Source organism: Labrus mixtus, chromosome 1, assembly GCF_963584025.1.
Source record: "Labrus mixtus chromosome 1, fLabMix1.1, whole genome shotgun sequence".
In the NCBI taxonomy this organism is placed as follows: domain Eukaryota; kingdom Metazoa; phylum Chordata; class Actinopteri; order Labriformes; family Labridae; genus Labrus; species Labrus mixtus.
The window spans coordinates 11,318,976-11,341,829 of NC_083612.1; the positions used below are offsets into that span (position 1 = coordinate 11,318,976).

The 22,854-nt window shown below is 41.0% G+C and overlaps 1 protein-coding gene across 1 annotated transcript; it reads right to left on the bottom strand.

Annotated features, from left to right (window-relative positions):
• Positions 1 to 553: 553 nt before the first annotated feature.
• trpm5 (transient receptor potential cation channel, subfamily M, member 5) lies at positions 554 to 22,854 on the bottom strand. The gene is made up of 26 exons (XM_061063393.1): positions 22,651 to 22,854; positions 20,808 to 20,875; positions 17,637 to 17,793; positions 17,363 to 17,543; positions 16,325 to 16,491; positions 16,035 to 16,212; positions 14,699 to 14,763; positions 14,092 to 14,277; positions 13,620 to 13,719; positions 13,310 to 13,428; positions 12,320 to 12,667; positions 11,143 to 11,286; positions 8,534 to 8,657; positions 8,172 to 8,317; positions 7,235 to 7,347; positions 6,960 to 7,061; positions 6,109 to 6,367; positions 3,098 to 3,216; positions 2,823 to 2,955; positions 2,542 to 2,716; positions 2,190 to 2,358; positions 1,905 to 2,083; positions 1,476 to 1,608; positions 1,177 to 1,249; positions 979 to 1,069; positions 554 to 837 (listed from the first exon to the last, which is right to left on the bottom strand). Exons 1-26 carry the CDS (start codon positions 22,684 to 22,686, stop codon positions 689 to 691), a joined length of 3,714 nt encoding a protein of 1,237 aa, XP_060919376.1. The 5' UTR covers positions 22,687 to 22,854; the 3' UTR covers positions 554 to 688.

A 22,854-nucleotide genomic window follows, 5' to 3' on the forward strand; every position in this document is an offset into this window, starting at 1 on the left:
GAGAGACTCCGCCTCTTCTCAAATGTGAGTTAAGCCTTGCTGTTTCTAATAACCTTACCTGAAGAAGATCTTAAAGATTGTATGATTATTAGTTTCATGCTCAATACTATTTTCACTTTTATTTTTACTAATGTAAGGATTTCATTTTGCTACATCATGTCTTGAGTTTCAGCTACATCATATATATTTATTCACAAGATGTCCAGACGGAGTCATTCAAGAACCTATAATAATGAAAAAATACATAGTTATTAGTTATTACAATTCTGGGTTAGGACATCATTTACTTGATCAAGTTTACAAAGGAACATCTAGCTGTCTAATCAGTTATGTTGAAGTTAACGTTATGCAGTGTTTAAAGTTATATTTATTTTAGGCCATTTTGCCGCAACTGGATAGGACAGCTGTAGAGAGACAGGAAATAATGGGAGAAGAGAGTGGGGGAAGACGTCCAGCAAAGGGTCGAGAGTCGAGGTATTGTGGTTATTATTTAGTAAAGTTTTGTCTACCTGAAGAAGGAACAGAGGTAATAAACAAGACCGACATCAGCACACAGATTTATAATCATTTAATGAATTTAAAAATTCAAGTCCAAACCAAATTAAATTAAATTAAACCAACATTAAACCTCCAAATAATCTCAATAATTCACATATTGTATAATCATAAACTCTCTTAGCATGTTTTTTTATTCATCAATGTATGGGAATTTTTTGTTAGCTCCATATCCTGGGTGACCCGGTCGGCCTTCTCTTCCTCCTTCTTGTTTGGCGTCTTTCTCCTGTGGACTTTGAGGAGCATCGTTACCGCCGCTCGCTGTGTAGCCTGTGAGAGACACTGACATTTCAAACCATATTAATATTACATCAGATCAAAAGTAAACACACCGGAGAAAGAGTATAATCACACTGTACTAATACTGCTCCAAAAGAATCATCAATTACGAGTCACTCTCTCCTGTAATTCATTTTGTCTCACTTGGAGCTTTTGGAGCTTCCTTCTCGCACTTGAGCGTGCTTTGAGCGAAACACTCTGCCATCCAGGACAACACCTCTCCACAATATTTGACCTGCAGACAAAGCCACAACAAACTGTTTGTCAGACTGTTTCATGTAAAACAAGCTTTAAAAATGCCAACCCAAATGGTTCCATTAAGAGTCACTATTCCAGATTTACCTGAGACTCCATGGATACCATTCGTTTCTCCTGGTCTTTGAACCCACCAACAATCCTCAGCAAGCTCTGAACCCTTATTCACATAAAACAAAAAAATAATCTATTAAAGCCATATTTACTGACGCAATGCCACGTTTTTACCACAAGGGGGCAGAAAAGGTTCGTAGAAAAACTGTAGTGCTTGGCAGGTTGTGTCCAGTGGTTCTATCGGATCCTTTTTTTTTTTTTAAAGAAAAAAATGTGGCTCGTCATTATTCATCAGAATGACAGTTATTATAAAGTTTTAGAGTAACATGTACTTGGAGGAGGTGCTCTTGAGTCTCTCCTCACTGCTCTCCCAGTGCTGCCGCTCGAGTTTGGCCAAGTAGTTCTCTTTCTGAACCGTCTCCCATGTGATCAGCCTCTGGTCGAGCCCTGCCGGCAGTTCCCTCTCTGTTAAAACACACACACACACACACACACACACACACACACACACACACACACACACACAGAGAGAATTGCACACATACACAGAGGGAAGCAGTCCAATTACCAATTAACCAGCAGGCAATTTCATGGAGAGAGCAGGTGAAGGACAGAGATAAGCACACAGTCAGTTTTTTTTTCCCGTATTTCATTTAATTTTAATTTAGCCCCACTCGCTACAGAAACTAGTTTAATATCTGTTAGACGTCAGGTAGAAGGCCTTAATAACTTTTTAATGAAAATATGCATCAAATTTATACCAAGAAGCTCCTGCTTGGACTCGGGCCGTTTGATCAGGCTGAGGAGGCCTTGAGAGAGGTGGCTGATGATGATGAAGGGTGGTGCCAGTGCTGGACGGCTGTGGTATTCAACAATCAAGTTGTATCTCTGGAACTTCCAGAAGATGTCCGTGTTGCCCTGAACCACCTGAAATGTGTAGCTGTAACGAAGAAAAAACAATTGGTGTATTTCTTTGTTTAAAAAGCCACACGCCAAATTCATATTTTCAGATGGACAAACATACATGTTTCCTGGATTTCTCTAACCTGAACATGGCGATGAGCAAGTTCATCAGCAGCACATTGGTGACAAGAAGGAAGATAACCAGCAGCAGGATGACCAGCCAGTTGGCGTAAACGTTGGGACATGGCGGCCGTAGGCCCAGGATAATCTCTTCAGAGTCATTGGTGCAGTTCATGTCAGGCATGCGAGCAGCTGTGCTCCGTTTTAACAAAAGAACAACAACATTAGTTTAGAAGACATCACATTCAGGTCAACAGAGAGCCATCCCTGATTGCACAAATGATCCAAATATAACACAAAAGTGCTTTTTCATGCTTGAACACTCATTTTCAAAAGTTGCCATAAATATAGAATTCTGCATCTGCTGTAATTTACAGTCTATTTCCTCCAGGGGGATCTGGCCAAAGATGTGCAGGTAAGGACGGTACAAGGCTCTGCGAAACACCCAGTCAATACGAGGGTCATTGGGGTGGAGGAGAGCCTGGGTGGCAACTCCGTATGCAATCATCCAAACAGTCAGGAAGAAGAGGAAGAAGAAAACATCCTTCATCTGTGAAATAGAAACAGAGAAATGTTTAGGCTGCACTGTCTGCATGTATGACCTTGAACATCAATTACATTTTGTAGTAATACAGATAATATTTTGTGTCAGTCACCATTCTTTCCACAATGATGATCTTTGGGCCTAGCTGCTTATTAATCGCAAAGATGTGGATCAGACGCAGAGTAAACACCATGAAGTCTATAGCGAGGACTGTTCTTCCTGCCTCATACGTGCCATCCACCATCCTGCAAATCAAAGAGTATGAACATTATTGAATAGCCTTGATCAATTCTCTAATGCTGTAACCTAGATTATCAGGAAAACAAATCTAGAGAAGTCCCCACTGGTGTTTTTTTCAGTGTTTGAGCGTTATTTAATGTAAGTTACCTGCATGAAACCCCAACAACAAAGAGCGAGATGGCCACCATGTCACACTTGTTCCAGTTGTCCTCCACATAGAGCCTGAACTTCTTTAAGATGCTCATGTCCTCATCTGTGAAGAAGCTCTGGGGATCAAAAAAATAATTGACGCGTTACACTATGATTTTATTTTTTCTAAATTTTTTAAGGCTATTAAAGATTTAGTTAATTGAGACGCATTAAGACATTTCTCAAGCATCTCTTTTTTTGTTTTCAAAAATCTGACGTGACAATTATTGATGTTGAAAGATTAACAATTTCCAACATTATTTTTTAACAGATTCTACGTGCTTAGTCGTATCATGCACTAGTAGAGAGTTATTTTGAAACATCAAAGTAAAATGCTTTATCTTTCATACATTTTCTTGGAAATATACATCTCTGCAATTGGCTCAAAGCCTGAGCTTGTTATATAATTTACGCTGCAAGCAAAAAAGTCGGTCTAAATTTAGAATGTGCGCCACAACAAATCTGCCTTTTCATGTCTCAAGGTTTTCACACCCTGAATAGTTCAAGGTGCTTTATGGATAAATGTGGCTTCAAATTTTTTTTTTAAATGATATGTATGAACACAGTGTGTGTGTGTGTGTGTGTGTGTGTGTGTGTGTGTGAGAGAGAGAAAGAGAGAGAGAGGGAGAGAGAGATCTGTGTAATATTTTATACAGGGAGCCCAATTCAGGCACACCTGCAGGGCCAGAAGGGAATAGCTAGTTGGCACTCAGCCTTTGCTGCCTCAGAAGCAGCTGCACTGTCCCCAATTCTCAATCCTGTAAAATGTCTGTCACACTTGGAGTGTAAGGTTGAGCTGTCTCCTGTGGGTTGAACAGTGAACCTTTAAATGCATCAAAAACCAGGGCTCGGTCCCCGGACGGCATAATTGGTTTGAGAACAACCTGAGGGCAGTGTTCTGCTTTCAGAAAGTGATAGACTGGAGTTTAAGCCTTGACTGTCATGCTACAAAGGTCAACATTACAACCAATTACCTTCAACTATAGCGTTCTGGCTTCCTAACAGCCATAGCATCAGCCAAATGGACAGGAAGGTGGACTGGGGAAAAATCCAAATCACATTATTTTGCATGGGTACCCTGCAACTTCCATTTGGGATCATATAGTTCTCTGAAAGTAGTCTGCAAGGTTGTTACAGCCGCACCGGCACCCCCCTCTCCTGTTTGTGTGAGCGACCTCTGATCTGTTTTGGAGTGCCTGTGTGTGCGGTTGTTTGTGTGTGTGTTGGCGAGTGCATCCTCTGGCCTGATTTCGTCCACCTTTGCTGCTGCTGCTGCTTATGAAGCTTGATTGGTGCACAGAAGCACTGAAACAATGAACCAATCAGAGGACAGCACCTTCTGACACCAGACCGGGTCAGGTTTTAGCTTTGTTCAGTAAACAAACACTCACTTTAGAATCTGTTTAGTTTAGAAGCACGGTGCTGTTTGGTTTGGTTGGTAAGTGTAGTTAGGTAGGTTTTCTGTTTCTTTCTTATTTCACCCATTAGGTCATTAAAACTGTAGAGTTCTCTGGTTTACTTTGTTAGTGATTGGACTAGCACTCATTGGTTCTTTTAGTTTGCTGCACCTTTTTGTTGTTGTGTCACAATTTTACTTCTTTTGTAATAAATAGCTTTAATTTACCAACACCATCTGGTTTTTATGTTTCCTGCCTTTCCCCACACGAGCCGGGTCGTGACAAAGGTTACTTTAAATAGGTTATTATAAGAACTGCTGCATCTAGAAATATCTGCTGGAACTTTTAATTTCAGATCTTTTCACTTTCACTGCAAATAGATTTTTCCCAGTTTCATTGTTCATCTCACACCAGAGCACAGCAATCACGGTTTCTAGCTAAAAAAAAAAAAACCTTATAAAGAAAAACAAGATATTTTCCCTTGTTTAAAAAAATCCTTGAAAATGACTGTTTTGTTTATTTTCTGTAATATTTGATTTCAATCAAAGCAGGATAGGACTCTCTTTTTTTTGGTGGTTAGAGTGCACTGCCAATGTACAGAGGCTGTTAATCCTTGACATGGGCAGCCCGGGGCAATCCTAAAATGTAAGGTTAACAGATATGAAATATCTGACTTTAAAAGATGAACTGATGTTGGCTTAACAAGAGCTAGTGAAACATTCTGTTTACATTCAAGTTAAGGCCCTAATAATGTCAAATATCTTATAGGGATACATACAAATGTTCTGCAGTAATATGCTCTATGCAACAATGTAAAGGGTTAAAAATAGTCAACCTGCATCTGCAGGGTCTGTTGATGTTAGAGGTAAATATATATTAGAGGTGTGTACTCATTGTCAACCAGCCAAAACCAGTTCATGTGAGAGCACACTGGCTGTCACAATGTTTTGGGATTGAGCAGACTCACACTTGACCATCGATCAGATTTAAAGAGCTCGCTAACCCACAGTCTCTAACCTTGTTCTGTGACAAGAATTAACAGGGCTCCCCGTGGCACTGCCTCCCTCAGGGGGGAAGGATGCACCCCAGGGCTTGGTAGCATGCCAGGGTTGCCTGTAGCAGAGAGGTTCTGTTTTTGGAAACCTGCGCCATAGCTCTGTTCAGCTCGGGGGTCTTTCTGAGATGCACATTGAAAGAAACGAGAGGAGGGAACAGCGGTGAAGGCTCGTCTCATCTGGGGCTTTTGTGCCCGAGGGAGGGAGGCTCAGCGGGATCAGTGAAATAAAGGATCATGCTTGTCTGACCGGGCTCACTAGAAGGGAGTCAGGCAGAGAGGTGAAAGGCTCATGAATCCTTAAAACCTCGGGGAGATTGAGCTCATTGAAGCGGTTCACATCCCCTCCTACTCAGAGATGTCTAACTTGTCAGGCCTGGACGCTGTCACGCAAACACATTTCATGGTGATGGCAGTGCTTTAGAATGAGAGCCACACTGCATATAGATTATAATAACTACATCATGATCCGAGAACTTAACCCGTGTCCATAATTACAGTATAGTCTGACTGAATACCTGTCGAAGTTCCTCAAGCACCAAGGTGAACACCCAGAAGTAGAGCATAATTTCGGCAGGTCCAGGTCCATACGGCGGCGGTCGACGGAAATCCAGCAGGAGCACGTAGGTGAAGAGGCAGAGGAAGGCGAAGTACATGATGACGTTACCCAGGAAGACGGTGACAGGAGCGCTCCAGAAGCGACGCCAACGGCGCAGCAAGAAACGCCACCACACAGAGGCGCAGCTCTGAGCTGCTGGACCGCCGGGGGAAGAGTCCCTGCAAAATAAAGAGACCCTTAAGTTCTCCCTGACCTCCTTTTACAGACAAAACACAATTAACTAGGATATTTATAGCTAAATGGTAGATGCAGGTTTTAGCTTAAAAACCATGAAATGTTCAGACAATATTAATCATCTTCATAGGGAAATGATGGCATCATGTTATTTTAATGATGTCCATTATGTGAACTTGTGTGGTGAATTCTAACATGTTTACCTTATCCTGATATATTTTTAATGTGTTTTATCGTGTTTTTGTCCAATACTGGTTGTCCTATGGCTCACACTGCTGCAGACAAATTCCCCCTGGGGATAATTATGTTGAAATGAAAATGTAAATCAGTGCAGTTAATATGACTTTTATCCTTTCGCTGAATTACAGCTGGATCAAATGCAGCTTCCCTTGATACGTTGATAAACGTAGAGTCACGGCATCCTGCTCAATTAAAGAGGGAAATAATGAGAGGAAGAAGAGAAACATCTAGCAGTAAAATAACTAAGGCCATGCCTAAAGTAATGACTTCAGTTCAGGTTACTTCAGGATGAACTGGACTATTATTTCCCAGAATAAAACTTTATTTTGAACTCACAAAGCATCGTCATCATCAGTAAGCAGTAAAGCCTTTTCTGTATCCATGCTGTCCAGCTCTGCAAACTGCTCACGGCCACTACGATTGTCAAGTTCCTCATCGCTACAAAACACAGAGACATATACAAGAGGATGAATGTACACAAAAAAGACACACACACACACACACACACACACACACACACACACACACACACACACACACACACACACACACACACACAGTACTGCTTCAAGGCTAGGTTGAATGATTGGTGGCAACAGCAGATTGATCACCTGAACTTTATGAGGTTGGTCCAGATGAGTGGTGGAAAGAAAAAAGACACCACAAGTTTGGAGATGGCCGTGTCCGTCTTCATCGCCCCCCACCAGATCTTAGTGAGCAGAGCCTGTCACAGTTATGTAAAGTTTACATCAGACCTGGTTTCATAACAGAGTTCACCACAAGAGGGCACAATAGGTCTTAGGATATTTCTGCCTTACAATTATTTTTGGGATGATATACATTAGAGCTTCATACCACAGTCAGTCAAGTTGGTTCATAGAAAAAAAAAAATGCAAGTTGTCCCTCCTTGTAAATCACTTTTATTTGACATGAGTTATTTCCTTCTCCACAGCTCTCTCGGTGAGTTTCTTACGAGGTCACTTACATGAAGGGGACACCTGATGCTCAGCCATTCGCTTGTCCAGCCTTTGTCAGTAAAACTGGCCAATAAAATCCACATCCTCTCCAAACACTGCATGTGCACTGAATTTCAATTAACAGTGTCCCATTAAAAAAAAGGATATATTACTCCAACTGTGCACTTTAAATAAAATATTACTTCACTGTCTAGAGTTTTTTTTTTTTGGCGTGCAAACTTTCCCTGCTGACACTGCATACCAATTAACTTTCAATCATGACTTTGTAATGACAAGGACGTTCGGCTGGATGTTTAGGCAAAAAATTGTGCACTGAATTGAGTCCAGTGAGCTGACAAAATAAAAAGTGACTTTGAAAAAAAGCAATGGCTAAAGTTTGAAATAACCGCAGGGTAAATCAGTATTCCTGTACAGAAGGCAGCAAAATAAATGTTCTAACTTGAATAATCAAATGCATAAAACTCTGACGCTGTTGGGTAAAAGTTAAATACTTTACAACAGCTAATAGAAAAGGTCAAATTTAAATAAAATGGATGAGTATGCATGGCGTGTGGATGTGTCTACTTGTTACCTGAACTCCATCGTGGGCAAAGAAGGATTTGGCATCCGCCTCAGTTGCCAAGTTTAGCACAGTAGATTTGCTCCAGCAGTGTGTTCTTCTCACTAACAAAGCATAAGCCCTGTCTTCACTGTTGGAGTAACACTCTCCGAAGAGATCTGCCACAATGGGAACAGTAGGTACACATTGTCAGACACTCAGCTCCATTGAAAAACTTGCACATCCGGATTTATATTTTATTCCCTTCCATTGGCATTTGTAAGCATTTGTGTTGTTGCATTGTCGAGCGCACTGAATGTACCTCACGCAATGTTTGACCTTTATTTTTCTGATTATGCTGTCAGCTTTTGTTGTTGAACAGTTTGTGTACTCACCAAGGGCAAACTGCTCATACTTGGCCTCCTTCATACTCCGTGCAGACTCAGCCTCTGATTCCAGTCGCGCCATCTCTTTCAGAATCTTACAACCCGCCAGCGCCGCCGCAACCGCCTCAGGGCCCTGAAGGATTAAAAGAAAGATGGATCCAAGATGTGGGTCTGACAGAGGGATCTGAGAATTCTTCTGCTTCTTAATGGGGAGTACTGTGTGTATCAGACTGCAATTATTATCACCTGGAAATCCAACGACTTTCTCGACGGGCCTCAGTTTGATATTTTTCTCCATGTAATTTACAATTATATTTACATGTGATGAATAATTCAAGCGCTCGATGTTGTAGCTGCTGTCATGTCGACTAAAGCGGCTGGCAATTAGTTTGCATGTGATAGAAAGTACAAGCACAATATTTTGCATTTTGGGATTGCATCTTTTCATGCATGTCGACACAGCACCAATGCAGCCTTACTTTGGATACAGCATGAGTGGCATTATATTGTGATAGAGAAAGCTATTCTCAAAGGTTGTACTGTAACAGTGTTTTTGCATTATTTTGTCCATTTACTCTAAATTCACTCGTACTTCATTTTCTGCTGAAATGTTCAGAAACATGCCTTTAGTTTTCCTTTCTTCCTTTCTATGATTTCAGCTCATTTCAATGCTCTATGAACGTTAACTCTATTCACAACAGTGTTGAGATGATTCACAGAGAACATCAAGTCCTTAATGGCTTCACTCTACGTCACATGATGTGATTGAAAGTGAAGATTGAGCTAAAAAATATGCATCACCGCCTATGCTTGTTGGTTTAAATAACAATAAAAAAACAATGACTGTCTGAACCTGACATTTAGGTAAATGTGATCACTGGTTTTCTTTGAGAGAGCAATGAGAGAGCTAGCACTCTCATATCAGTGCATGCAATATGATACTGGAGCCAGTTTGTGGTTAGCTTAGCTTTGCATGACTGGGAATGAATACACAGGTGGCCAAAGACTCTGCACGAAGAAACAGTAACCTCCTAACAAAGAATCAGCTCAGTCAAAACACCCAGTAAAACCTCAACATACTGTTTATAACTTACAGTGTTGTACAGATTAAATAAATGAGATGTGACGTTAACCATGATGTTAGAAGGTAATGTGAGGAGATTTTCTTTAACTTTTGGCAAAGGCTGGGCAGCAGTTTTACTATCTTCCTGAACCAATGTTTGAATTATAGATTGTTTTCTTATAAATTGAACATACATAGAACTAAGGTAACACTATTTATATGGACACAGAATCTAAAATATCACCAATAAATTCAATTTTGAAACATTTTTTTGCTGATCAAGTCTGATCTATTAAATTGCAGCTACCTGGACTATGCTGTGTTATTGCCAAACAAACGTGCATACCAAAATAGCTGGTGACAGATCTTCTCTACTTCAGCGTTTTATGCCGTCTGATTTATGTGGGACTTCCTCTAGAGGAATCCTCCAGTAACACGCACTGTACATAGGCAAGGAGGTCAACATGTATGTTTATGTTTACAACTTAGTTGGTTGTGTTTACGAGTACACGTGGTAGGATTAAGTATATTTGAGCCTTAAGGCGTTAGAATGATTTATGTGTATGGTAGCGGATGTATTCATCTAAAGTCAGACAGTCAAAAGCAATCATCCCATTCAACATTTCTTCTTCAGGACTAACGTGTGTATATATAGGACAATATTAAAATCACAGGGCTCTTCTTTGAAGTTACACTCAGTGTTTTGGACTTGATGCCTCTGTATTTATTTAGATGATTGATGATACTTTTACACTGCACTGTGTATGATTATTCCTTGGTTCATATGTATGCACATATCTAATCCGAGCTCTCTGAGCTTTTAGAGAGCCTGCGAGGATAATTATGATGAGGCCTTCAACGTGAATGATGCTTCAAACAGTCAAATTACGAACACAGATCTGGCGGCCAGAGTGTGAGTGGTGGAATGATTTGCAGAGGGAGATGTACAAACACTGAATGCAATTAGCATAATTTTAGATAATGTTTGAGATAAGACGCGGTAGTGGAACACATCCGGGTGACCGCTGTGAGAGTACGATAATTGGCTCTCTTAGTCTTGGGCAGAGAAATATAGAAATGATAGCGATGTCGAAAAACAGAGCGTAATTACATTGATTGGTGTCATTTAAACTATTCATAGAGCGTTTTCATTTACTTCCTCAAGACTTTAAAAACACTTGTACCATCTCAGTGTACTGCCTTTAAATGGGCATAACCTTTCATTTGAATAATCTTCTATGAGATAAGATAGCTTTCTAGTTCACCTCAGTGCTTGATAAATATGCTGTTTGCTGTTTTCTTTTTATCTACAGCAACATTTTCATATGGCAGGACTGACCTGCACCTGCACTGCGCTGGCCCACACCACTCTTACTCACAATGGGTCCAGAATACAAACCCTCACAGAATAAATTCAGCTCGCTTCTGTTTGGTTTCTCCACTTTTTTTTTTCTCCCAATTCCAGGCACATTTAGACTTTTATTGATTGGAACCACACAGAGCTGAGGTTGAAGGAGCTGGAGCTGAACTGACAAAAGAAGCTGACAAGACTGACCATAGCCCAGAAGTAGTTGGCCATCTGCTGTCGGTTCTGCAGGACGGCCCAGAGGAACAGATCCCTCCAAGGATGTTCGGAGCTCTCCTCTAACTCTGCCAGGTTCTTCTGCGTGTGGAACAGCCGACCTTTTGGTGGCTTCTCCTGGGAGCATAGAGACAGCACAACACATGTGTTAAAGAAGTAGTGCAAACAGGGTACAAGCTGGTTTTATTCTCTAAAGGGTATCATGACATGGTCTTTAGTTCTTCCTCAACATAATGTATTTTCTGTTGTTATTTTAGCCTCAGATATAACATAGATTGACATTGGAGTCATTTGTTCTCAGACCAACTCATGAAAACTTAAAAACTACAGCAGAGAAACCATAGACTGTAAATATTAATGGATGAAGCCTGAGTGACGTCACCCTTCTGTTTCTGCAGGGGGCTCTGGAGGCTCATTGGCGGCAGCCGCATTGCGGGAAATCCTGACTCAGCCTTACTTTCAGAGAACCTAACGACAGAATATGAGATGGAGCTGAGGCGGGTTTTAAGCCTCCTGACAAACCTCTACACCTCGTCTCCTGCCCATCGCGCCTGACCATGCATAACTCGTTCATAAAATCAAAACGGATAGGTTATAAAAAAAACTAATCAGACCAATATCGGTTTTTTTACTAGGCTGTAAACATGTTAATTTCTCCTGTAAAATGGACATTTGTGAGTGTATGTGAATTCTCTGTCTCTTGGAGCAACCGTCAAGTGGACACTCTGAGAGCTGCAGTTTTTTGCACTTCCATCAAATCGAGTCAATAAGTATGCCCTCTAAAATAGGTTTTTTTTTTCTGTGCTGAACTATCAAAGGGCCCGATTGAGATCATCAAAGGGCCACATTAGGCCCACGGCCCCACATTTGAAAAGGTACAATCTTTTTAATTGCATGTGTCAGGCCTCGAAGAGTTTTAAAATGACACTGTCAAAGACATTTAGAATTTAAAATGAGTCTCTGGTCAGAACTAATATGCAAACTCTGACAAGGAGTCAGAGACAGACATTTCTTAATTTTAAAGTGTCAGAAGCCAAAAAGATGAGTTCCTGGGAAAAGACACTTTTTAATTATTTTCATTATTCGAAAGGACTTCTTGTTCAGTGAAACATGATCTGCTGAAGACTTTGAGACAAAGTATATTACTTACCGTTGGCATCTTCTGGTAAAAGCCTTTGCAGGAGTCGTGGAGAAAGTCTTTCAGCACTTTGGCGACCTCGAAGAGGGTGAAGCGAGGTTTCCGCTCACCTTGCTCAGGCGGGTGGTGCACAGGTAGACCCGGCGACCTGGCAGCACCCAGAAGAAGCTGCTTCTCCTCGTACTTTTTAAGGAGCAGGTTGTGAAGGAGGCTCTTCTCTGACACCGACCAGTAAAGCTCCTGCAGGCGACCGTAAGTGAGGAACTCGCCCAGGTTCACGCCGTTGTCCACAAATAGACGCACAAAGTCGGGTTTGTCGTTGATCAGCGCATCCATCATCACCTCCTCAAGGTCGCATGCCTGAAATAATCATGTTTATTTGTGACAATGGGTCATAATGCAAAGCTCTGTTGTCCTTAAAAGTTAAGGGTTTTTGAATCTGGCAGGTTCTTTTCTTCTCTGTTAAGTTCTTTTCTGGCTTGCCACTTCTGTTTTTGATACTTAATGTCTAACATGTCAGTGTGTCCCTCATATTTATTGAAAAAAAATGTAAGCTAACAAGATCAAAAATTAAAGAATGCTAACACAAAATATATTTTTTCGCAACACTCTGGAGATGTCAGGCAGTTATTCAATGGGACTGAAATGTCTCTCTTACTGGATCAATGACAAATGTTACTTGGGTAATCTCCTGTTTTTCACATTTTGGACATTCAAAGGTCAAGCTACTTTCCCTCTAAACCAATGGTTCCTTGGAGCCCCCCTACTTGAATTTAAAGAAACTGACCCCTCCCAGGGCCGACAAAAGAAAACGAGTGATACATTACCTTCAAAAAAATATAAAATAAAACATTTTTAAATGTTAAATTGGGTGCGGCACACACATGTTCTTATCAAAAGACCTTTACATAAATGATCCAGTAAGTGTGTTATCAGGACATTAGTTCAGACTTGCAAATCGAACAAGCTAAGAGCAGACAAAGCCTCTGTTATTCGCCTCACCTTCCACTCCACGTCTCCATTAAAGATGTCACTCTTGGCAATGTCCACCCTGTTCCAGGCCACAGCCAGCTTCAATTCATCCAGGAAGTCTTGAGCTTCTTGACTTTGGCTCTTACACGCTGATTTATACACACAAGGACACAAACAAGCACACACCATACAAAATGTCAAAAGGTTCACAACCTATGAAGAGCTTAAAATGTCAAGACTCTATCACTCTGTGCAACTGTCAAGCCTCAAAACCTGTAATTGTACAGCCTGAGAAAATTGCAAGTTTTCTTGATAACACACTTCTCTCGAGGTACTTTACCCTTGACTAGAGCTTTGAGGATGACCGTATCCAGCTCGGAGCTCTCCTGCTCCGGGTCGTGGACTGTGAGGAGATGACCATGATCAAGAATCTTCTGGATCTGATTGGCAGGTTGACAGTCAGTTATTACTCAAACCTCCCTTCAGTTCACTAATGAGCTGCTTTTATTCTGTCGCTAATGCATTGTTTACTGAAATTGCAATCCCCTAACTGTGAATGTCAGCTTGAAAGCAGGATGCATTATTGGTATCGTCCCCTCCTCCTTCATATTCTTAATTAGGTCAAATACAAATGTTAAAGATAAGGATGAAAATCCCACATTAGCTCCCCTCACAACATTTCCCACTGTGCCCCATTTTCCTGGCACCGCTCAAGTCTTGTGATGTGCGTATCTGTGTGTGTGTGTGTGTGTGTGTGTGTGTGTGTGTGTGTGTGTGTGTCCATGACGCCATGCTGTGCACATCTCTCTCACCAGCTTGACCCAGTTACTGATGTCTGTGCGATGGTGGGCATTTGGAAAGGTGTCCAGCAGCAGCTCATGAACACTGTCCGTATCCCAGCAGCCCCTATTCATCAGCGTGACGAGGATGTCAGCCACGCCTCCTGAGCCTGCCAGGATCAGCCAGGGTGTCGAATTGCCAATGCCTTTATACATCCTCTGCAGAGAGGGGACACGGTGTTCAGACTGGCAGACAAACTCACAAACATCCTCATTTTCACTAAATGACTCTGCAACCAAACCCAAACAGAGATTTATATTGATCAGTGTGAGCTGTATTCTGTGATCATAGTTATGGCTCTGTTTATGCACATAGAGTGGTGGCTTTGTCAGCCTTTCCAGCCAAACAGATTAGCTTCGTGAGGACAGAAATGATTTGTTTCTCAGGCTTGTTTTTGGCCCCACAACTTCAGGAGGCAGCAGAACCCAAATTTGATTCGGAGTATAATTCTCAAACCCAAGCTACTCCTCAGAGTCAGATTTTTGCACATTCACGTCTCAGGTTTTAGAAAAGGTCTCTTCGCGGTCATGTCTCCAGAGTTCTTGAGAAACTAACAAAGCAGAGTGAAAGGAAACGTACCTTTAGGATCCTGGGTTCCCCATGGACCAAGAGACACAGCACAGGGATCTCAAAACTGCCTGCGCCTGCAAGCACCGACAGGTTCATTTATAGCAATATTTGCATTTCAGATTGCCTCAAACCAAAACCACTCTTTGGTATTATCTCATCATACTTTATATTATTAATATTCTTCTGTCAGTTTTTTCAAGTTTTTTTCCCCCACAGGTAGTTGTAGGCAGGTAAGCTGTAGTCATGTTCCCTTCTAAGATTTGTTTTACTTGTTTTGGAGAAGCAACAGGTCAACAACAGGTCAAGCACAGGAAATAATAAGAGTTTAAAAAATAATAAGAATTTACAAAGCATCTTTTCCTCCTATTGATTATCACAACACTTTACATATTTGTCTTGTTATCTCTTAGAAGGTTCCACCACCTTGGTTGCAAACATTAACTGTTTAAGAGAAGGGTGCATAGTGTTCCTGAAGTGTAACTAAAGTGAAGCCAATGCTCAGGTGCTTTAAATATGCATTGTTTTTCATGACCAGCAGGGGGCGGCTCAACCGATTCCAAAAATAACCTGATTGTATATTTCACAAAGAAAGATGACCAAATTCTCATTTGATTTATTTCTTCAGGAAGCATAAGGAAGGAAGAGTTCTTAGTCTGGATCGTTTATAGTTTAAAGTCCTCCACAATGCAGCATGATGTCCATTCTGTAAATAATGGTCTAATTTAGAAATGGCCGTTGCTGTAAAAGTGGCCACCAGTGGTATACATGCTGTTTACACTGTGTCAGAATAAGCAAATGGCTTTCCACTATGACTTCCAAATTGTGTCACTTACAGCTCCAAAACTCAAAGATTGCAAAAGTGGAATTGTCATCTTCAAAGCTTTAAAGGGGCTTCACTGTCCGATGAGTGATGCTTTGAGGGCTAGATCCACTTCAATGATACAGCTTGTGGTTGGGAACCGTCATATTATAAATAAATACTTAATAACCCTTTGCAAATGCTAGAATGGGGATCAAATTTTAATGTTGCATATCCTCCGTTTGTCGAGTCTGTGAACAGTGCTGATGCATTGTGTTTCTGAATGGATCCCGATACTTTGCCAGTTTCATAGAGTCCTGAGCAATACTCATTTTTGACAATTGCGCGTGTGTGTGATGTTGAAATAGGAATTGACAGCGAGCCATTTGGACCGCAAACAATCCCACGGTAAACATAACTCTTAATGCATCCTGATGCACGATTAAACACCATGAACATGAATATTTCAACGTTTATATTTATGTACATTTTAAATAACTAACAGTATGTTAAGTCTTGCTCCATTTTTGCATCGAGCAGCTTTACCTCCATAACCTGTGCGCTGAAGAGAGATGTGTTTGAGCAGCTTCACCCTCATCTCACTGGTGGCCCCTGGTCGGTTGGGGTCCTCCTCCACCAGCACAAAGTGAGAGTGGTTGTTATCCAGGGAATACACCGACCCATGAGGCAAATCCTGGGGCTTGTATACTGCAGGCTCATCCACCTATAGGGATGCAGAAGGACAAAGCACAGCAGGAAAAAAAATATTGTGATGTGCTCATGGATGCTTTGCTGCTGTTCTATTTGCTCTATATTGCGTGTTCATGGACAGAAACCTTGGCAGAGAGAAGCGCCTCTCGGTTGTGGATCATGTTCCAGGGTGCGATGCCAATGGCCACGACACGAACTTGAGACGAGGTGCTGGCCAAGGAGTGATCTCTCACTGCCTGGCCCAAATGCTTGGTGATGCCAAAGCGAAAACCATTTGTCAAAATCCATGCCCCTAGGGGAACAGAGAGGCAGTTTCAAGTGTGTAAATGTGCTAGACGGAACTAAGAGAAACTAGGAAAGAGTCTCGGCTGTGTGTATTTCTCGAGCCAGGAAGTTGCATCCCTGGATTCAACTTAAACAGCTTGCCTATTGATTATCATAAGTAGGTTATGGCCTTATATAAAGCATTCTGTGTTAGTCATCCTTTTGTGCATTTAAATTCATGAAAATATTTGACTTATCATTCAATTAAAACACATAGAAAAAAAATGAATAATTCATGACTCTTATTTGGATTCTTTTCATCTATAAAAAGAGCTTTCCTCATATGCTTCTGTTACCAGCCAATATCGGTCAACTCTAAACCCATTCTCTGTAGCTCTTTTCACTTATACACTCCTGAAAATGTCGAGAAACTTTTAAGGGGCAGTCTGACGCTATGATGACAGTTTTTGCCTTCATGACGTGAACATGATGTGTTAATGAACATATTCTGAGTATCAATGAATGAGTTACAAAGATCATACTTGTAGCACGAGTATTTAGTAGCTGTACTACATGCATGACGATCACACCAGTCGCATGCGTGATTAAAACAATAGCACCGCTATTTCCTGAATTCTACAAGCTGTGTTCACACATCAGCTCAGTCGGCTGGCAGGAAAATTCCAGGAAAGGCATGATAAAAGGGACGTTGGTGGCCTAGCAGTTAGTTTTGCGAACCCCATGTACAGAGGCTCAAAGCGGGCAGTCCGGGTTTCAGACTGACTTGTGGCTCCTTTCCTGCATTTCATTCCAAACTCTCTCTTTCCCCAAATACCTCAGGACATTATCGGCAGATATGTGCATGTGTGAAAACACCACATCACTGTTTATTTCCCAACCTGTACTCTGGGCAGCCTTCACAAGCCCCTTCCTCAGAGTGTCCCTGAGCCAGGGCTTCATCTGAGCCAGCTCGTCTCCTCCCACCAGCGCCACCACCAGGTGAGGAGGAGCAAGGCCCCACTCCTCTGTTAGCATCTGATAGATCAGCACTGGGTCTGTGTTGCTGCGGACCCTCAAAAACTGGATTTTAAAAAAAAAGACACATTGATGTCAGTGTTCTGTGAAAAAAAGAACTTTCTACAGTCTTCAGTATTATCAGTTTTCATGTTTCACCTTTCCTCTGGTCTTAGGAGAGCCAGTGAAGTCAATGTCACCCACTCTTCCAGCTGCCCAGTGGCTCTTTTCTCTCTTTATCCTGCCGGCCAGGCCTCTGGCGACGTTCTCTAGTGTTTCATCCACTGTGGAGCAGCAGGAGCAGCCCAGCAGGACACTGAGAAAAACATGCATTGAATTGAGATGAGTAATGTATCAAACAGTCCTTTCTACTTACACCAACACTAGACTTAATGAATAAAATATGGTACCATGCAATGTGTTGATATATCCAAATGTATCTGTAGTCATCCAAGATACAGGCAATGTCCAAAAGATTACACACTGAATCTTTGAAGGATAAAGATATATCTGTAAACAGACAAGATTGGACCCTGAGAAATCTAAAATCCAAATTCCCCTCCTTGAAGCCGATCAGTGAAAGGATATAATCTCACTTCTTTGCATCTCTCACTGTATGTAGGTGCCTGAAAATCCAGTAATACCCCCTGCCAGATCTGTGATTTTTGTGATATATATATATAAATCTGGTTTCGGAATGGAGCCTTTTTGAGATTCTCTGCGTAGAATATCACCAAAGGCATCTTTGACAATTGGACCTCTCTGTATCCTCTGAAAATGTTAAAGATAAGTGACAGATTCATACACGTACCATTTGATCACCCAGGATGCAGGTAATGTTTTTTTGCCCAGTGACATAAATATCCTGCAATTCTATTTGCCTCCGATTGTAGAAAGGTGCAACACTGTGTGATTCTCTTAAAACTCTTAAAACTGTTCAACTTTCTAGACCAAATAGAGGGGTTTGATCTAAATACAGAGGTATAATCTCTCCAGTAAGCATCAACTCAGTGCTTTATTTAACCTACTGCAATAATCTCCTATATTTTACTGCCAAACAGTTTACTGTGGATGTGTTTTTGGGTGGTTTTATGCAGTGGGGTTCAAAAGCTTCTCAAAGTATTATCAAAAAACTTTTTTCCTGGAAAGTTATATGCCAAGAACAAGCGGATTAATGGCAACACTTCACTGTGAACACGTAGTATATTTATAGAAATAAGACACGTTGGATCAAAACTCCTGAAAATAAAGACAAGCAAAGATTCCTCATGGACATGCAAATCCTATTTTGGTCTAAATTACTACCCAAACATTCGCATTTCTTTCAAAACTTTTTTTAAACCATTTATTTTAACAATTTCTCATTTTCATCATGATTGTTGTTCTAATTATCCTTAGATCTTTTTTTTATTTCTGTGCCATATCCTATATCTTCTGTTTCATACATTTTCTACGATACTCATCAAACAACATGGCCTGTCTAACTTTTTCACATCATGGATCTCTAAACTGACGCAAACTAAACCACCAATTTTGTCCCAATCCCCTTTTATGTTGCTTTCCTGAAAGTATATAAAACCCATGACAAAAATCCCTTAAACATTCCCCTGTGGTCTAAATTAAACATCTGTGGTCAAAATATAACATGAATCAAGCACCAGAGGAGGTTTGGGACCCTGTATAAACCAGCTCTCTCAGAACGCTCCGTTTTCCCGGTAGACATCACTCCTTCGCTAGCGAGAATAAAAATGGCAGACCTAAGCAAAAGTTTTGCTCTAGGCTGGGGTTGGAGTCCATGGGTGGAGATACCAGAATCCCACTGTGACATCACAAGGAGAGTACATTTATAACAGAGCATTTTTCTCTGTGTTGTAAGACTTATGCGGACCACAAACTAAGGACTGGATGGGTTTATTACACATTTTGTGGGTCGGTAGACACTCAGGTTACCCTAATATATGTTCAGAAACACTGTAAAAGTGGATTTTTCATAATATGTCCCCTTTAAAATTCTGTCATTGTGTTAATAATTAATGGTACTATAGTGACAATTATTTGCTTTTTATCTCCTGGAACCCCCTAAAGGCCTCCTGACAGTCGCTGGATCCTCCTTTGAGAACTACCAGTAGCCCCTTTTCAGGGACCCAAGGACACTGTACATGAGTGCACAACAAGTGCCACACAAACAGACAATTAAAAGAAAGATTGGTAGCAATTTTAGCCAGGGTCTAGGGCAGAGTCCGTAAGCAGGATGTAGCATTACAGTACTATAACTTTATCTTATCACTAATTAGACAATGCTCTAATATTACCACACACGTTCAAAGCTTCATGATGTTTCAGTGTGCATAGTTTATAGAAACAGAACAAAAGCTTTAGTTTTAAATGACAATATGTAAGTTCATCCACCAGGGTTCTCTCAATCATAACAGTAACAAAAAGATGACATCGAGGCTGGCAAGGAATCAGTGGAGTGATTCTCTCTCTCTGCTTCTCTACCCCCACCCACGATAGAAACAAACTCTGAGTTGGCCGTAGTCAATACGAAAGGGTGAAACAGATCTGAGGAAGAGAATATGTTTAGCGACGATGTATCCGAGTATAATTTACATGACGCTTTTATCACAGCAGCACATACAGCAGCAGTACGGCAGCTTTCAGTAGCAGTCTTTGATGTAACATTGGGTGTTTCCACGGCAACGATACACATGTTGTGTCTGTCATGGTGGCCCCGTCGACAAGACACGTCCCATTGCAACTATAAAACTACAGATTTCTCTGGCTTTGATAACTCTTGGAAATATTTGAGGTAATGCAAGTACTCAACAACAACAAAATATATTTTTTTATTAATTGAGATATTTTAGTTTAAAATTCTACATATTGTATAAATTATCCCATGTGGCATCATTCATGTTCATATTTAGCTTCATTTAGAATGCAACTATTTGTTGTTGTTCTGAACATTTAACATCAGACAATTTGTTCTATAGGAAATCCTGATCAACTGTCTTGTATATTTGAATGAGAAAACATCCTGTGACACCTCCCTCTCATCTCCGGGCTGATCTGGCTGCTTTTGATTGTCTATTTCCAGTTGATCCGATGGAGACTTCTTCATCTCGAATACTGAATGGCATTGCAATTTGTTTGGGATGAGAGCTTCTGCCAGATGTCATGATGACTGTGCTGCCTTAATAACTCAATGTGAAGGGAATAGGCTTGTCTGTTTGTATTGTCTTTGACCTCTAAATACACACACCCCTACATAACCACACACACACACACACACACACACACACACACACACATACACACACACACACCCACCTGTGCTCATCTGACCACTCCAGCATGTCCCCACATCGCAGACATCGAGTCTGTGGCTGCAGTGTAGCCTGTAAACAAATGAACACACCGATATTAAGTCCATTTTCCTCTAAATCTATTATGCCTCGCCCGCCACTCTTTTTCACTGAGGGAGAGGTTCTTAGAAGTATTTGTGGTCAGTACAAAGTCGGCAGAATTTTCATCCTCGCTTCATATGCAAAGCGCTTCCTGAATGGTGTTTAAAGGAGAAAATACACAAAACGCTGTCAATCATGTTCAAGAAAACCAACCAAACTAGGCCACAGTACGGCGGGCTCCCACTGGAACCTTTTTGAACATGAAACGCCTCTGATTTAATATCAAATGACAGTAATGTATAGAGATTCCATTACTGTAAGCAGCCTCGTGAGCTGTTTTGTATATAATTATTGTTTTGCAGTGAAAACAGCCACAGTCTGTTTATCTCTGAATAAAATAAATGACACTGAGTTCAGAAAGAGAGCTTATTCATAATTGATAAGATTATCCATTTGCCTGAGTAAACACAGACTCTTATCAGGCAGCCTGATTTGCGTGGGCACTTGAGCTGCCTGCGAAAGATGATTATAACAGAAATGCAGCACAAGTGCATATTTCATTTGACATATAAAAAAAACGCAGCAGTCTCCCTGGGTACCTTTCACTAAGGGAAGTGTATTAATAGAACTCTGGTGCAATAATTAACGCACAGACTGGGAGTCGATTTGTGTTAAGCCATCTGTTTTAATGTAAGAGAGCAGCTTGTTGTGGAGGCCTTTATTTGACTGCAGGTCTGGGTCTGGGAGGGAAAGGACTATTGAGCATGCAAACAAGACACTTTGCATGCAAAGGTAGAGGAAAGGATGCCCAACTGAGTGTGTATGCGGGTGTGTGTGTGTTTCACAGACACAAAAAATACCCTTACAGCACGCACACTTTCCATCCAGCTTGGCGTCTGGCATAATAAAGTTATTTTTTTCTCAAGCAAAGGCCATGACAATCTTGGCTTTCTCAATCTAGTGATGTACGCAGGCAGACAAAAAACACAGCTAGGGAATGAGTTTGTGTAAAACCAGGCCCAAGGAACATGTATATCATTTGCTGTTACCTCCTTTTAAGTGTTAACCATTGATTATTGGAAACAAAGCAACATAATAATTAAAAATCAATACCTGTTTTGTGCCTACTTTGTTTGAAGACAGTGCTACAGAATGCAGTAATGCAATAGTTCTACTTGAGGCTTCATGTATAAGATTTTAATAAGAAAGGATCTGAGGTTGAAAGATTCCACACTGTTGCCTCTTGGGACTTTTTGGTCTGTTTTATCATGGAGAAACAATCATTCACTTTACAAAGAGATGCAAGGTATCCCGATTCAAAGTTGGTTATCCCTGCTACACGTTTGTAAAATAGAAGGATTGTTTCACTGGATTAGGGGAGAAATGTTAAAAATGTGTGTATTAAATTGTATCACTTGTTAAGAAAGAGTAATAAGTACATCTCATTATGGTTTGATGGCTGAGAAAAAGAACAAAAACACTGATCTTCAAGGTAAACTCTTCAACTATGTAAAAAAACATCCTCCACATATGAAGCTGTTTGCAGATTTCCTTTATACGATACAAGATGATATTCTGATATTGCCTAAAGATGCTTGACCTACAATTCAGACGTGAACCTATGTATAACTAAAAAGACACACTGGGAAATGGGACAACCTGTTCAAAACATATTCTTGCATCTTTTCCCCCAGGCAAAACTCAAGACACCTCCATATTTTTTGATGAAAAAAACACAAAACAAATGCTACATTGTAAATACTCACCAGAGGTGTGTCTTGCCTCTCCTGCATGGCTGCCATGAATGCTCCTCTCCGCCTCCCCTTGCAGAACTGCACCTGTAAAAGCTGAGGGTTTTCCCTTCAGGTGATCCACCCCGGGCCATCAGGAAGTGGCACAACGGTGGCGCTCTGCCTCCAGCCAATCCGAGACACTGCCGTGCTTGAGAACTTTGCATGTCGGTCAGGCAT